The sequence below is a fragment of the Maylandia zebra genome, linkage group LG4 (assembly GCF_041146795.1).
Source record: "Maylandia zebra isolate NMK-2024a linkage group LG4, Mzebra_GT3a, whole genome shotgun sequence".
Lineage (NCBI taxonomy): Eukaryota > Metazoa > Chordata > Actinopteri > Cichliformes > Cichlidae > Maylandia > Maylandia zebra.
In genome coordinates this window covers 37,020,004-37,035,202 of record NC_135170.1, presented here as the reverse complement: position 1 = coordinate 37,035,202, position 15,199 = coordinate 37,020,004, and the positions used below count along the sequence as shown (strand labels likewise).

General features: G+C 43.0%; 1 protein-coding gene across 1 annotated transcript; it reads right to left on the bottom strand.

Moving 5' to 3' along the window:
* Nucleotides 1-7,654: 7,654 nt before the first annotated feature.
* ifnphi1 (interferon phi 1) lies at nt 7,655-10,104 on the bottom strand. The gene is made up of 5 exons (XM_014410339.2): nt 9,970-10,104; nt 8,422-8,505; nt 8,186-8,338; nt 7,922-7,999; nt 7,655-7,843 (listed from the first exon to the last, which is right to left on the bottom strand). The coding sequence occupies exons 1-5, from the start codon at nt 10,087-10,089 to the stop codon at nt 7,673-7,675; spliced, it is 606 nt and encodes a 201-aa protein (XP_014265825.1). The 5' UTR covers nt 10,090-10,104; the 3' UTR covers nt 7,655-7,672.
* Between the last annotated feature and the right edge of the window lie 5,095 nt (nt 10,105-15,199).

Here is a 15,199-nt window from a genome sequence, read left to right as displayed (position 1 = left end):
GTTGTTTAAAGTGTTCTAAAAATGTTTAAGAGTTCAACTTAAAAGTAGAATAACAAGGGGTGTAGTTAAGCAAATTGTTGCAAGAATCAGATTGTACTGAGAATTGTATATTTGCCAGGATCGCATGTACATATAGCAACAACTTGTTTATGCAGCAGGTTTGCTGAAACATGTACAATGTCAGTAAACACAGAAAAATCACATATTGAAGAATGCAGAGAACAAATTGATTCCCTTAAGGAAGAGCTAAGTAGATTGAATGAACAATTGAAATTACACACTGATGATGTCGAAAGAGAGAAATTGGAGTTACTCATCAGAATCAGAATCAGAATGGGGTTTATTGCCAAATGTTGAGCAGGTTTACAACATTAGGAAATTGCTGCGGTGCTTCAGTGCAAACATAGTGTCATAAATAGCACTTAAATAGACATGGAAAAAAATAAAAGTAGGGATAAGAATTAAAAGTGCTACGTGGGAAGATATGTGCATGAGATATACGTGGGAAGATATATACATGAGAATAAGAATTAAGAGTGCTACGTTGAAAGATATATACATGAGTGGTATATAGGTGATCATAGGTGATATTCATGCTAAAATAGAAATCAAGCAGATAATGTTGAAGAAGCCTGCCTCTAATACTTCAAGACTAGAGCCCAGGAAATCCTCAAGGGAGCAAAAGTTAACGCCCAAAATGCTAGAACTTAAGCAACAAGAGTTTTCTCAGAAGGAGAGTAAATTTATCAAACCATATGAAAGCTGGAAAGAACAAGTTAAAGCTACACGTTCCAAACTTAAAGATGAGTGCTCTGACCAGGAATTAGCTGACATGATGGATACTGTCGAAGGGCTAGAGTCACAAGTGAAAAATACATACGAAGATATGAGATCGCAGTCAGCCCCTTCTACTGAGACTAGAAGAAAAATTGATTCCTGCACAGCAGTAACAGCGGACTTGATGAGAATACTTAAAGTACGTATGAGTGAAGTGGGGCAAGAAGAGTTTGATGCTAAGGCAGAAAATGCGAGACTTCACATGGTGCTAGACAGAGAATATGCTCGGTCAATATTTGGGACTACAATCTCCCGACCTTCTGTACGTAGCTGCCGCTCAAGCTGTTTATCGGAGCAGCAAAGCATCAATGTAAAAAAGGCAGAGTATGCTGCACAGCTTGCCGCGAAGCAGGCCGAGATAGAGATGGAGGAGGCTATTGCCACACAAAGGCAAGAGCTTAAAAGACTAGAAAATCAGCGAGATCTTCAGGTAATAACTGCAAAGCTAAAGGCTTATTCTCAAGCAGATTCAAGTGAAGCCTGTGGAGAAGACAAAAGCGCACACAGTGCGGTAGTCAGTTGTCCTCCATTAGCTCCTGAAGAAATCATACCAGAGCAAACCTACAAGAATAATAACAATGAACAACCAAACAATAATAACAATGAGTCATTGTTAATGCAAGCCTTGCATGACACAATGGTCCTCACCAGACTTCCTGCACCTGAGCCCCCAGTCTTCTCAGGGGACCCACTTAAGTTCTTAGAGTGGAGCACTAGTTTCAAAGCTTTGATAGAGCGGCGATGCACAAATCCAGCTGACAGGTTGTTCTACCTACGCAAATACATCAGTGGAGAAGCACGGTCTGTATTGGAGGGAAGCTTTTACAGAAAGGATGACGAAGCATATGACCAAGCTTGGGAAGCTTTGAATGCTCGGTATGGCCACCCCTTTATAATTCAGCGTGCATTTAGGGAAAAACTGAACAACTGGCCAAAGATTGGTTCAAGAGAGTCGCTTAAACTGAGACAATTCAGTGATTTTCTGACAGCCTGCAGCAATGCTATGCCATACATCAAAGAACTGCAGGTGTTAAATGACTGTGAAGAGAATCAAAAATTGCTCCAAAAACTTCCTGACTGGGTGACTTCTCGTTGGAATCGTCGCGTCACAGTGCAGTTACAGCAAAAAGAAGAATATCCAAGCTTCAAACAATTTGCTGATTTTGTTGCACAAGAAGCGGAAGTTGCATGCAATCCTGTAACATCATTTCATGCCTTGAAACACACTGAAGAAAGGTCAGCTAGAGACATAAAGCGTCCAAAAGCTAATGCATACATCACAAATGTGAAAGCATCAGAGAGAACAACCACAGGATACAGCGGAGTGGAGAACAATTCAAATGAGCCTGATATAGAAAGAAAAGCAAATGCTTTGCTATCAAACTCAGTCACATGTATTTGCTGTGGAGAAAGCCATTCTATTCACAAATGCCAGATCTTTGCTAAAATTAACACTTGACCCCTGTTTCAATCCAGGGGGTCAGTGTTGACATTGTGGAGGACTATAAATACCTTGGAGTACACATTGACAATAAACTGGACTGGGCTAAAAACACCACAGCACTTTACAGGAAGGGCCAGAGTCGTCTCTATTTTTTGAGGCGACTGAGGTCCTTCAGCATCTGCCAGAAAATGCTGAGGATTTTCTATGAGTCTGTTGTGGCCAGTGCGATCCTCTATGCTGTTGCATGCTGGGGGAGCAGGCTGAGGGTCGCAGATGCCAACAGACTTAATAAACTGATCCGTAAGGCCAGCAATGTTGTGGGGATGGAGCTGGACTCCCTCAAGGTGGTGTCGGAGAGGCGGATGCTGTCCAAGATAAAGACAATGTTGGATAACACCTCCCACCCACTCCATGACATGTTGGTCAGTCACAGGAGCTCGTTCAGTGAGAGACTGAGATTACCCATGATGCACCACTGAACGACACAGGAAATCATTCCTGCCTGTGGCCATCTCCCTGTACAACGCATCCACTTAACACACTGTTTGCTGCTACAACTACACATGTTTCTTTTCCAACTATTTATTTATGAGTGACTTATGTATGTATGTATGTATATATATGTATATATTGTACTATTCTTAGTTAGTGTATTGTCTGTCTTGTCTTAATGTTGGTTTAAAATGGAGCACTGTAACAAAAAATAATTTCCCCCAGGGATCAATAAAGTATTCTGATTCTGATTCTGAAAATGTCCGTGGAGAACAAAAGAAAGTTCATACTTGACAATAACCTGTGCTTTGGTTGTCTCAGAAGAGGACACAATTCAAAAGACTGTAAGCGCAAGGCGACTTGCGGAGTTTGTAAAAAACATCATCCAACAGCTCTTCACGAAGACCGTCCAAAGACTCCAGTGAACACATCATCACATAGAATGCAGGCAGAAGAAAACATATCTGCACTTTCTTGTTGCATGGACAGAGGAGATGGTGGGAGCACATCCATGATCGTGCCTGTGCGGGTTTCTTCAACCACCACTCCAGAGAGAGAGACCTTAGTGTATGCTCTATTAGATACACAGAGTAGCAACACTTTTGTAGATCAAGGGGTATGTGAGGAGATGGGGATGAGTTTAGAGCCAGTGAAGTTAAAGCTAACCACTATGATGGGAAGAGATTCCATTGTTCAGAGCGAAAGAGTTAGTGGGCTCAGAGTTAGAGGGTTTTCCTCCAAAAGCTTTATCAACTTGCCTATACCAGAGACTTCATCCCACTTGAACGTTCACACATTCCCACCTCTGAAACTGCCAAAAGATGGGAACATCTAATCAGAATAGCACAGGAGATGCCTGAGTTAATGGATTGCAAGGTCGGGCTGTTAATAGGCTACGACTGTCCTAGAGCACTGGCACCACGGCAAGTAATCGCGGGAGGTGATGAAGAGCCATATGCAATCAAGACAGACCTGGGCTGGAGCATTGTTGGCAGTTCACAAAAAATGGCAACATCAGCAGAAGTGACAGGCCTGTGCCATCGCTTATCTGTTAAGGAACTTCCACCCTTGACACCAGCCACCATCATCAGAGTGCTTGAGTCAGACTTCAAAGACACAGCTCCTGGAGAAAAGAGCATATCACAAGATGACATACAGTTCATGCAACTGCTAAATGAGAAAATACACCAGAATGCTGATGGGCACCTAGAGATGCCACTTCCCTTTAAGGCACGCCCTCAGCTGCCAGAAAATAAGCGTCTGGCTCTGGTGCGACTTAAGCACCTGAAAGGGAAGTTTGAGAAAAATCCCAAATTTAAGGACGATTATGTAAGGTTCATGGACAATGTCCTCAAGGAAGGTGATGCCGAAAGAGCTGAAGATGATCCCAGAGAAGGAAATATGTGGTATATTCCACATCAAGGCGTCTATCACCCGAGAAAACCGGAAAAAATCAGGGTTGTGTTTGACTGCTCTGCAAAGTACAGTGGCACAGCTCTGAATGATCACCTCTTGACTGGACCTGATCTCATTAACAGTTTGACTGGAGTACTCTGCCGATTTCGCCAACACCCAATTGCAATCATCTGTGATGTAGAGAAGATGTTTCACAGATTTCATGTAAACAGAGAGGACAGAAATTACTTGCGATTCCTGTGGTGGGAAAATGGTGAAACAAACACAGAGCCAAAAGAATATCGCTTGAAAGTCCATCTTTTCGGGGCCGCATCCTCACCAGGCTGCGCAAATTATGCAATGAAGTATCTTGTGAGCCAAAATGAAAGGGAACATCCCACAGCAGCCAACTTCATCAGAAGTAGTTTCTATGTTGATGATGGGCTAATCAGTGTAAAAACTGTGAATGCAGCCATTGAACTAGTGAGAGATGTGCGGAAGGTGTGTGCAAAGGCAAGACTAAGGCTCCACAAGTTCATATCCAACAACAGAGAAGTCCTGGAGTCAATTCCACATAGTGAACGAGCTAGTGGAGCCCAGGATGTGGACATCAGCCATCATGAACTCCCAGTTCAGACTGTGTTGGGAGTAAGGTGGAGTGTAAGCAGTGACACCTTCTCCTTTAAAGTTGCCCTGGAGGAGAAACCAGTAACACGATGGGGAATTCTGTCCATTATAGCCTCTGTGTTTGACCCATTAGGCTTCTTGGCTCCTTTCCTTCTAATAGGAAAGAAAATTCTACAGGAAATGTGTCTAAAGAGCATTGGATGGGATCAGCCACTGCCTGGTGAATTGAAGCCACAATGGGAGAGTTGGGTCACTGATCTGAAGAACCTGCAGAGACTCCAAATCCCAAGATGCTTTGTACCTGAAAGCCTTGGGAAAGTCCAGAGAATAGAACTCCACCACTTTTCAGATGCGAGCAATCGTGGGTATGGTCAGTGCTCATATGTTCGGGTGATGAGTGAAGACCAAGTGCATTGCTCCTTAGTCATGGGCAAAGCAAAAGTTGCACCCACAAAAGTTGTAACCATACCAAGGCTGGAATTAACAGCAGCAGTGGTGTCCTCAGCAGTCAGCAGAATGCTAAAAGAGGAACTGGAGCTCAAAATTGACCAAGAGTATTTCTGGACTGATTCACAGGTGGTTTTGGGCTACATTAACAACGAAGCTTGCAGATTTCACCTTTTTGTTGCTAATAGAGTGCAAAGAATCAGAGAAGCAACTGATCCTGCACAGTGGCACTATGTTGACACCAATCAAAATCCAGCGGATCACGCTTCCAGAGGCCTCACAGTAGTGGAACTCATCAGTTCAAATTGGCTCATTGGACCTCATTTCCTGTGGGAAAGAGAGCTTGTCACACCAGACTCAACTCCAGACCTTCTGGTAGGTGATCCAGAGGTCAAAACGACACAAATACTACAAACAAAGGTAGTAGAGGACAGGAACTTCTTGGAGAGACTCAAAAGGTTCTCAAAATGGCATACAGCAGTAAATATAGTTGCTAGGATTCAGCAACTAGCCAAAAGAGCCAGAATACAACTAGGAAATAGAAAACTATCGAAAGAGGGTGAAAGGCTCAATAAACCATCCACTCTTGAACGCCCTATACATAAATTAGTGGTCCTAATAGAAAGTAACTAGAATGTTCCAGTGGAACTTCTGTAAATGTGTATGGGATGATTAAAGTATTAGGATTGACTTGCAAGTTTGTCACAATTAAGTACTGTTTGGTTCTGTAAATTCCTAGATTTATTCAAATTATTTACATATTTCATAAATCATAGTAATTTGGTGGGAGTGTAACTGTCCCTGAGACAGTTAAAATAAAGTTGGTTATTTTGTGTTTCTGTGATAGATTCATGCTTAATTTAGTTCATTTATTTATAAGAGTAAGATGATAAAAGTGTAACATTAATTAAAAAAAAAAAACATGTCTAAAATATGTGATTACAAAATATGGGTTTGTTAAATATGTAAAGTGCTGTAAAGTTTGTATGAGGTAAAGTTTGTAATTGTCACATGACCAGAGTTTGGTTGAGAGCACAATCACGGCATTGTGGAGCTAGCATGGATACATGGCTACAGTTGCATCTACAGCCTCAGCGTTAATGTTATTCTGCATGTGGTCCAAGAGGCGCACACGGTATGGTTTCATGTATATTGTTTGTATAATGTTGCATACGTGTTCTACACTGGTAATGAGAGGACATTTTTGTGATATCCATTATTGTGCATTTTTCTGTTCTGCTTGTACAAGACTGTTTATGGACACTGATATGAGAGACTGAATAGCTCAAAACATTTATGTTGTGTACTTTGTGTTTCTTCAGTTTTCACGGTGTCTGAAGACAATAAGAGTGAGAGAGAGAGAGAGAAATAAATTTCCGAAGACATCAGTATGATGCGTGGCCATTCTTTGTTGGACCCCTGTAGTTACACTGAGTATTCACGGCAGCCGTAAGCTTCTCCAAGATCTTAACCATGCTGCACTCAGTTAGCCCGTTCTGAGAAGTCGCGCGTCGTCCCATCGTTTCAATCCCAGCGGGCAGCTTTGTGGGGGTTTGAACAGCTGGTTCCGCTTTCTTAATTCTCCGATAAGCCAGGGCCAAGCCAGCTCCGATCAGCAAGAACCCTGTTATCATGGTTCATAGGTAGATATCTTCAGCGTCCTCGATCGACAGACCCTCCATGTCTGCCATGTCTGCCATCGTGTATCCGGCAGGGAAGGTCCCTCCATGTTCCAGGCGCAGTTTGGTTTCCTCACCTGAGCCCAGACTTCTCGTTGAGAAAAGGGTGTCAATAGCATTCAGAGACCAGTTGATCAAATCCATAATTCTCTTTTAGGTTTTAGAGAACGACAGTGAGAGACTGTTCCAGGGAAAGTAATGCACACAAGACAAGACAAGGACACAAGAGGCTAAGCAGGGAAGATAAGGGGAAGGAGGAGAGGAGAAAGGTGCGATTAAGAGTAAAGATCATTGTTTTATTGTTCGTGAATGCTTCTTTGCATTCTCCATCCCATCAGAGAGCACCCCTCCATGAGCATGCTACTGATGGAGGTCTCTTCCTGTTAAAAAGGAGTTCTTCCTCCCTACAACCAATGAATGCAGCTCATTTTAAATGAGACAGAATTTATTTCAGTAACTTATTTAAAAAAAAAGGTAAAGCATATGAAATGTTAATACAAAAAAATAAATAAATAAGACCAATCTAAAGTAAAAATTCAGAGTGACTAAAATGCACGACAGAAATATTTGGAAGACAAAGTTTCTGTACTTAAAGCACTGAGTTACTCTGAAGTAACAAACAAACAAACAAACAAACAAACAAACAAACAGTGTTTGATGAAATATGTAGAAAAATAAATAAATAAATATTTCAAATAAATACATAAATAATCTGAATAAATACATAAATAAATAAATAGAGAGGGGAACATCAGAGACAGTCTTCAGATATTGTGTCAGTGTTGCGTTGCTGTTGCGTTGCTGCAGAGCGCCTCCTGCTGGCAGCAGCAGGAACTCTGATGGAGGCCACGAGCAGCTCCAGCTGTTCCAGGCGCAGTTTGGTTTCCTTCCTGAGCAGCTGCCATGACGCAGTACTGCAGCCCTGTACACACAGTACTACACTTATTACCACTGTCACTACACACAATAATACAACGAGTACTACAGTACTTGTACTTACAGAGCAAGACAGAGTACTGTTGGCCAGAGTCCTGTAGTAGCTCCTCAGTCTGCTGTTGGCTGGACTGTTGGTCGAAACCTGGAGACAAAGAACAGTTCAGACTGAGGCTCGGAAAGGAGGTGAAGTGTTGGTGTGGGAGGAGGTGAAAGGAGGTGAAGCACTGATGAAGAGGAGGCTCTGGGAGGAGGTGAAGGAGAGTGGGTGTGGGTGCATGTTTGCTCCTGTGAGTAGGCTGAAAGCAGTGAAGTGGGCGTGTCCACTCACACACGCGCTCAGTTCCATGATCTGTCTGTGGATGACCGTCAGGAAGCCCTCCGTCTTGTCGGCGCCCCAGGGAGCGGCTGACAGGTTGTCATGGCGATACAGACAGAAAATAAGCTGCAGACTGTCTCTGATGAAAACCAGCTTTGAGTCCACCTGAAGAGAGAGAGAGAGAGGTGAGCTGCAGGCGTCTGATTGACAAACAGATGTGATGTCATCGATGTAGTCATGTGACCTACCTCAGAGTTTTTTATTTGCTTGTAGAGATGTTTTGGGAATCGAACCGGATGAACTGAAGAGTGCTGTTCAGTCAGCTGATCGCCCTGAAACAGAGAGACAGCGCTTCATTTCACCACATCGCTCTGAGCTGTTGCCAATCGTGACGTGTTGTTGACGTCCCCACATTCAGGGGGTGTCCAAATTCATGGGCTGCATCCTCCTGAGGCCGCATTTGTAGACCGATTGCATCATAGCGACGCGCAGAAGGCTGTCCAAATTCTTTTTTTTTTTTTTTTGTGTCCCGTTTGGATCTTTAGCCATCAGAATTGTTGTCTTAAGGCCAAGAAAGATGCCAAGCGGATTTATTTTACCAAGTGGATCATCATGGCCTTGCCATATTGGTCCATTTGATTGACCTTTATTATAATTATGAATTTATTTTATTTTCAGTTGCTACAAACGGGACAGACATGACTGGGGGATAGGACAGGGAGAGAGAATGAAAGAAAGAGAGGGAGAGAAAGAAAACCAAAGGGGAGAAGAGACGGTGAGAAGGGGGGGAAGAAACAAACAAACAAACAAACAAACAAAACACCTGGGTCACCTGTATGGAGAAAAAAACAGGGTCACAAAATAAGCTTCTAAGATATTAAACTCCAAATATCTGCTCGGTTTATCAAGATATCACATATTTGGAGAGACGTCTTTTACCCACTAGCTCGATAGCTAGCCGGGGCGATAACAGCTAACTCCACCCAAACGTCTTTTTCAACCCCCCTGCGGTCTTAACTACTCAGGTTAAGCATGATATATGAGTCACTTAGATAACTTATAAATGTTATTGTTTGGCTTTTTTCAATGTTTCATTTGTTTGTGAGTAAATCAGTTTGGCTGAGATCAAAGTTCTAGTTTCCACACAGCTGAATAAACGTCAAACAGAAACTGATTAAACAGGAGTGTGAGACGGTCGAGAGTTTACACCAGCGTCCTGTTATATTTTAGATAGCAAGGAGCAGACAGCCGAGATTATTAACTCCACCCAGACAGCGGTGACGCAGATCTGAAGGCTCGAGCGTCACATTTCACAGCCGCTCACGACTGGCCTACTCGACCTTCTGAGGACCCAGGCCACGTAGACCGCGAAGGCCGGGTCCTCAGGAGGATGCAGCCCATGAATTTGGACACCCCTTCAGTCTACACGCTAAACATGTGACCTGTGATGTTTACAAATGTCCTACAGGCTCTGAATGCATCGTTTCAGCTGTCAGTAAACTTTGTCTTGAATATTCATCACGTCTGCAGAGGAAGGGCTTATTCCAGTCAGGTTTCAGAGCCCATAACAGCACAGAAACAGCTATAGTGAAGGTTACAAATGATCTTCTTACAGCAGGAATCTCTTTATCTCTTTAACTTAATGATGTCCTGGGATAATTTCATCACTCTTGAAATGTCTTCAAGGATCCTGGAAACTTTTAAAGGACCCTGGAACTGTCTCTTTGTAACAGTCTAAGGAGTCCTGGAATGTTTTAAAGACCAATTTAAGGACCTGGAGTCAGTGCTGTACTCACCATGAGAGTGAGGAGGCCCCGGGCTTCTTTGCTCGGTTGCTTGTAGTGCGTGAGCCAATCACAGCAGAGGGCAGGGGTCAGGGCGCCACAGAGGACGAAGAGCAGGCCCCAGGTGACCATGATGAAGACGATGAAGATCCTGTGCGGTGCTGAGAGTGCGTGTCCATGCTGCCAGCAGAGTTCAAGCTTTTATTTTACAAACAGGAAACAGAAATATTGGGGAAAAAGTCCGTCTTTCATTTTCCCTCTTGGGAAAAAGTACCTGCAAACTGGTGAGCGAGGCAGGGCGCTGATTGGTGGGTCTTGCAGGTGCTGAAGGTGCGCTCGGAACATTGAAGACTGGTTAGTTTTCAGCGTTTGGACGAGAGGACGACATCGGACTCGTGTAAAAACGTGTTCCTGTCACTCACATTTCACTTTATTTTACTTCCAGAGAAATAATCACAGCACACCTGAAATCAGCGGATATGATGAGAGAGAAGAACCTGACCGTAGACTGACTCTCTTCATATCATTGTCATTATTAATATTTTTATTGTTATTATTGTTATTAAAACCAACCAGAAGTGTTCTGATTGGTTCACAAACGCAAAACAGAAACCGTGAAACATCTGTGCAGCGATGACGTCATTGCTTTCTCTTTCCCCTCTCACTTTCGTTTTCATGTTCACGTTCTGAAAGCTGCAAGGCTGTAAGCACTGAAGGAGTCCTGGAAGGCTTTGAACAGGCTGTGAAGCCTCTGTGCTGGAAACACAAGTGCAGGAATTTAAACTGGACCTGTAAAATGTCAGAAACACGTCTGTCACTGTGTAGAAGCTGCAGTCAAACCAGTATAAACTAGAGATGGACCGATCTGATATTACGTATCGGTATCAGTCTGATACTGACCTACATTACTGGATCGGATATCGGAGAGAAATAAAAAATGTAATACGATCCTTTAAATATAAAAAAAAACACCTCACAAAACTTGCGACACGGCGTAACTCGGCTCATAACCAATGGCGTGTCCAGCGGGGTGGCCTGGGGGGGCACAGGCCACCCCCCAAACCAGACTGGCCACCCCAGGTGCCACCCCAAAGGCAAAACAATAAAATTCAATCAAATATCCGATTATGTTTTCACGGTGACGCTCAGATATCCGAGTGTAAGTGAATGCAGCATCGCTTCTGCGCTATGCGCATCACGTTAGCAAAGGTAGGAGAGCCAAGCCGAAAGATGGCACTGCAGGAAACAATTTTTCGGTGAAAGAAAATGAGGACAGAATAAATGTCCCGGTAAGTAATATCAAGTTTGGTGAGTTTAGTAAACTTTGGTGAAATTAGAATACCAAGGAAAAAAATAACACTTAAAGAATTATTGCAGCTGTGGAATATTTCAGACAGTATGCTACTGAGGGCAGCTAACATAAGAGTTATGAGTTATAAGATATAATCTAAGTCGTAACATTGCTGTATGGAGCTGCAGATTTGGTTGCAGGTTAACATAGCTGGACTGGCCATCGGGCTTATTTGACTTATTTTTTATTTTTTTTGTAACGGCATGAACAATGAGAGGTGGTGGATTGGCCAGATGCAGGTCGATGTGTAGAAATAACTCCGTTGTTTGGTGGTGGCTATGACGGGGCTTCCACAGAGGCAACAGGTGGATGAGGGAAGGGGAGTCAGGAGGAGAGACCCGAAGCAGCCGCCAGTCCGAGTGTCAGGTGAACTGAACTTCAGGTAAGAAGTTATGACCTGCAGTCTATCTGGGTCAGATATAAACCAAGTTTAGGTGGAGTTTATTTTCATGTTGCTGACTTTTTACTGTCAGTTGCAATAACTCGTACTGCGTTCTAGCCAGTTTGACGGAGTTTTTATACAGCTGGGTGGGTGCTATGATGTTACTGATAGTGAACTTTATTTTATTCATAAGGTTAGTAGAGTTGCCAACGGCTCCTTAAAAAAATGGAATGGTCCCTCATTCAGAGAAAATATTACACGTTTCATATTGAGCTGAGAAGAGACGCAGTTTGTCCCGGACTTTAGCTAGAATGGAAAAAGACACAAAGCTGGATTTATTCTGTCTTTATGCTGCACAGCTGCCTCTTCTTCTCTCATTCTCTCCCCCCTCCCTCTCCTGTTGCTACTTCAATCATGAAACTGATCAATGATCAGCTGATCGTCTCTCTTGTTTATTTATCGCCCACTTTGCGCCAGAAAGAGGAAACCAGCGGATGTCGCGCTAAACAACAGCAGCACGTTTAAGCTTGATCAGCTGTTGTTAGAATTTATTTAATATTAATTTCTAGTATCAGCTGATGTTTGCTGGAGCCACAGCTGTAAAGCTGCTGGTCATGATGTCTGTTTAGATATGTGGTGAGAGGGAAACATGAAGATGAAACCAGGAGATGTCCTTACTGAATCATCAGAGCTGTGATGGAGAAACAGGTTTACCTTTTAGGTGACATGAATGAGTTGAAGGGAAGTTATGAACTGTTTCTGAGAGACAAATAACACCAGCATCCTTTTCTAAGCAGCTGACAGCTGGTAACTGTGCAGGGGCGGGTCTGGCAAAGTTTTGCCAGGGGGCCAGGTAGGGCATTAACAGGGAGAGGGGGGGCACAAAGAAATACTTTTCTTTCTTTATTCTCATCTACATTGTAGCCACAGCGGCCCTGGGGCGCACTGACAGAGGCGAGGCTGCAACCCTATTAGGTTGCTTACTCTTTAAAACACCAGAATAGGGAGGCTTGAGCAGGTTTAAGTTTATTAGATTCATCAGTTTTGCTGAACTATGAAATATTTTGGGTGCAGTGTGTTTTTTACATACAGGTATAACAGAATAGCTTTAGTGGGGTTTTTTTAAACTTGAGTATGAACTTATACAAAATGCAGCAAGATATTAAAAAACAGTTTTATTGATTAAAAAACACACTATATCGGATTCATATCAGTATTGGTATCCAAATTTATGATATCGGTATCGGACATAAAAAAGTGGTATTGTGCCATTTCTAGAATAAACATAGCGGCTCGATTATGAACATAAATAACATGAAGTCAAACTTGGGCCATGGAGAAGCTTGTTTCAGGTTTGGGATTGCACACTGTTACTGCTGGAGGCAACAAGAGGCCTGGAAGTGTATCTCTCATTGGCAGTACTATAAAAACTGTAAAGACTAAATTAGCGTGTTCAGCACAAGACTTCCCCAGATGTAGATGCAGAAACGCTTTCTCTGCATTGACAGAATGCCACCTGCCAGAAAGTTGTCAATATACGGAGCACAGTCCTGAACTCTGGCCTGAAACGGATCTGGCCGGCATTGTCATGAACCACGCAGGCCCGGATGTGTGAGGTCAAACACAGTGCATCCAGCAGCGCAGATAATTGTGTCCCCTGGTGTCCACAGCTACTGTGTGTAACTAACTGTGGTGGCCTGCGTTTGGGACAGAGTGCAGGGCACAAAGCTTGATGTGTTGTTGTAACGCAATGTGACGTTTTATATTTACAGGAGACACAGTGACTTAACCAAGAATTAACTACCTTGAGCCCAAATTTTGGGGAGTGGAGGAATCAACAGCTGGTCTCAGCACAGCTGTAGTCAGAGGCAGAATACCAGGGCTGCGATAAGCCCATTAGGCTGGATGCAGACTGGTGTACAATATACACAGAATAACAAAAGTTTGGTTGTCCTCCTTATGAAACTTGTGAAAATGACGAGGATTGTCTCAGTAGGCTGGAGCTTGTTATACTTCATCATGGCTGGATCATTGCATCAGTACAGCTGAGGGTCATGCAGGATTAGAAAACATGACTGCAAATCTAGGGTAGCTGTGTCAGACCATATACCTGTGGGTTTTACTGTAAATGTGGAACAACTGCCAGCAACAACTCCAAATAATCATGTCACTAATAACACACTGCTGCCAGTGTAAGATTAGAGCATTTAGTGAAGAGGACTTCTTGGTTTTTATAATAATACAAATAAACATCTAAACAACATTTGTTTGCCTAAAGAATCGGTTTTGTGCAGGATGTCCAACATCAGCATCTTCAGCCTTCACATAAACTTTGTTCCATATGATGATACAGTGGCTGCTCTGCATGAAGGTGGTAAACTGCTTGATGTCCAATGTAAGCACAGGGGTGGCATGTCGCCTACTAATCAGGACGTTGGTGGTCTGATCCCTGTCTCTGCTCCGATGGATCCATGGGAAAATGTAGATTTTGGGAAAGAGGTAAATGCTGTTAACAACTGCAAACCATCTGTACTCTGCACGGTTTCTGGGGAAGATAATACTGCAGCACTATGGAGACAACATTACACTACACTGTACAACAATGGACCTATGAGTGTATTGACACATGAGGTATATGAAGCCATTCATAAAGTATTTGATAGTAAGGCCTGTGGTTTGGATCACAGGAAAATCTGAGACATGCTAGTTTAAGGCTAGCTCCTGTTTCAGCCCTCTGTTTCACTGGATCTGTGATCCATGACATTCTCCCACACTAAATGTCTGTATTTTGGTCAAAACTGGAAAAGTGAGCTGGGTGGATAATTATAGGCCAGGATTTTATCTAAGGATCTAGATAAGTGTGTATCTCTTCCCTGGAAAATCAGTTTGGCATCAAGTGAAAGGATGGTACTGACAGTGTATACAAGGAAACTTGTGCAGGCCCAAAAATCAAATTCAAATCAAATTTTATTTGTCACGTACACAGTCATACACAGTACGATATGTAGTGAAATGCTTGGACAACTGCTCGTGACCTAAAGAAAACAAAAAAGGAAAAGGCTATGAATGAGATAGGAAATAAATATGAAAAATTAAAAAGGGTAAATTTAACTAGGAAGGAATAAAATATAAATTAAGGTTAAAAAGGAAATAACTGTACAACACAAATTAGAATCCATCAGTTCTCGTGTTTAATTGATGCTTCTAAAGCCACAGGTTGACTGGCTTTAGATCGAGTGAACCACGGGAAGCCTTTTGGTGAATTAAACCCACGGGGAGTTCCTGGTTACATGGGGAGGGTTCTCCATCACTGGTGGTGGTGCTCACCCTCACCCATCTGCTGCGGGTGTTTCCCGTTACTCAGCCATCCAAGGAAGTGTGTTTGTGTAAACATTGCGCTGCGTGTAATATTTTGTGTTCGTGTTCTTCAGTAACACGGAGACCAGCTTGAGTCTGCTCACGACCAAGCGCATCAGCCAGAAACGCGGAAGCGTTTCAACACAGCACCG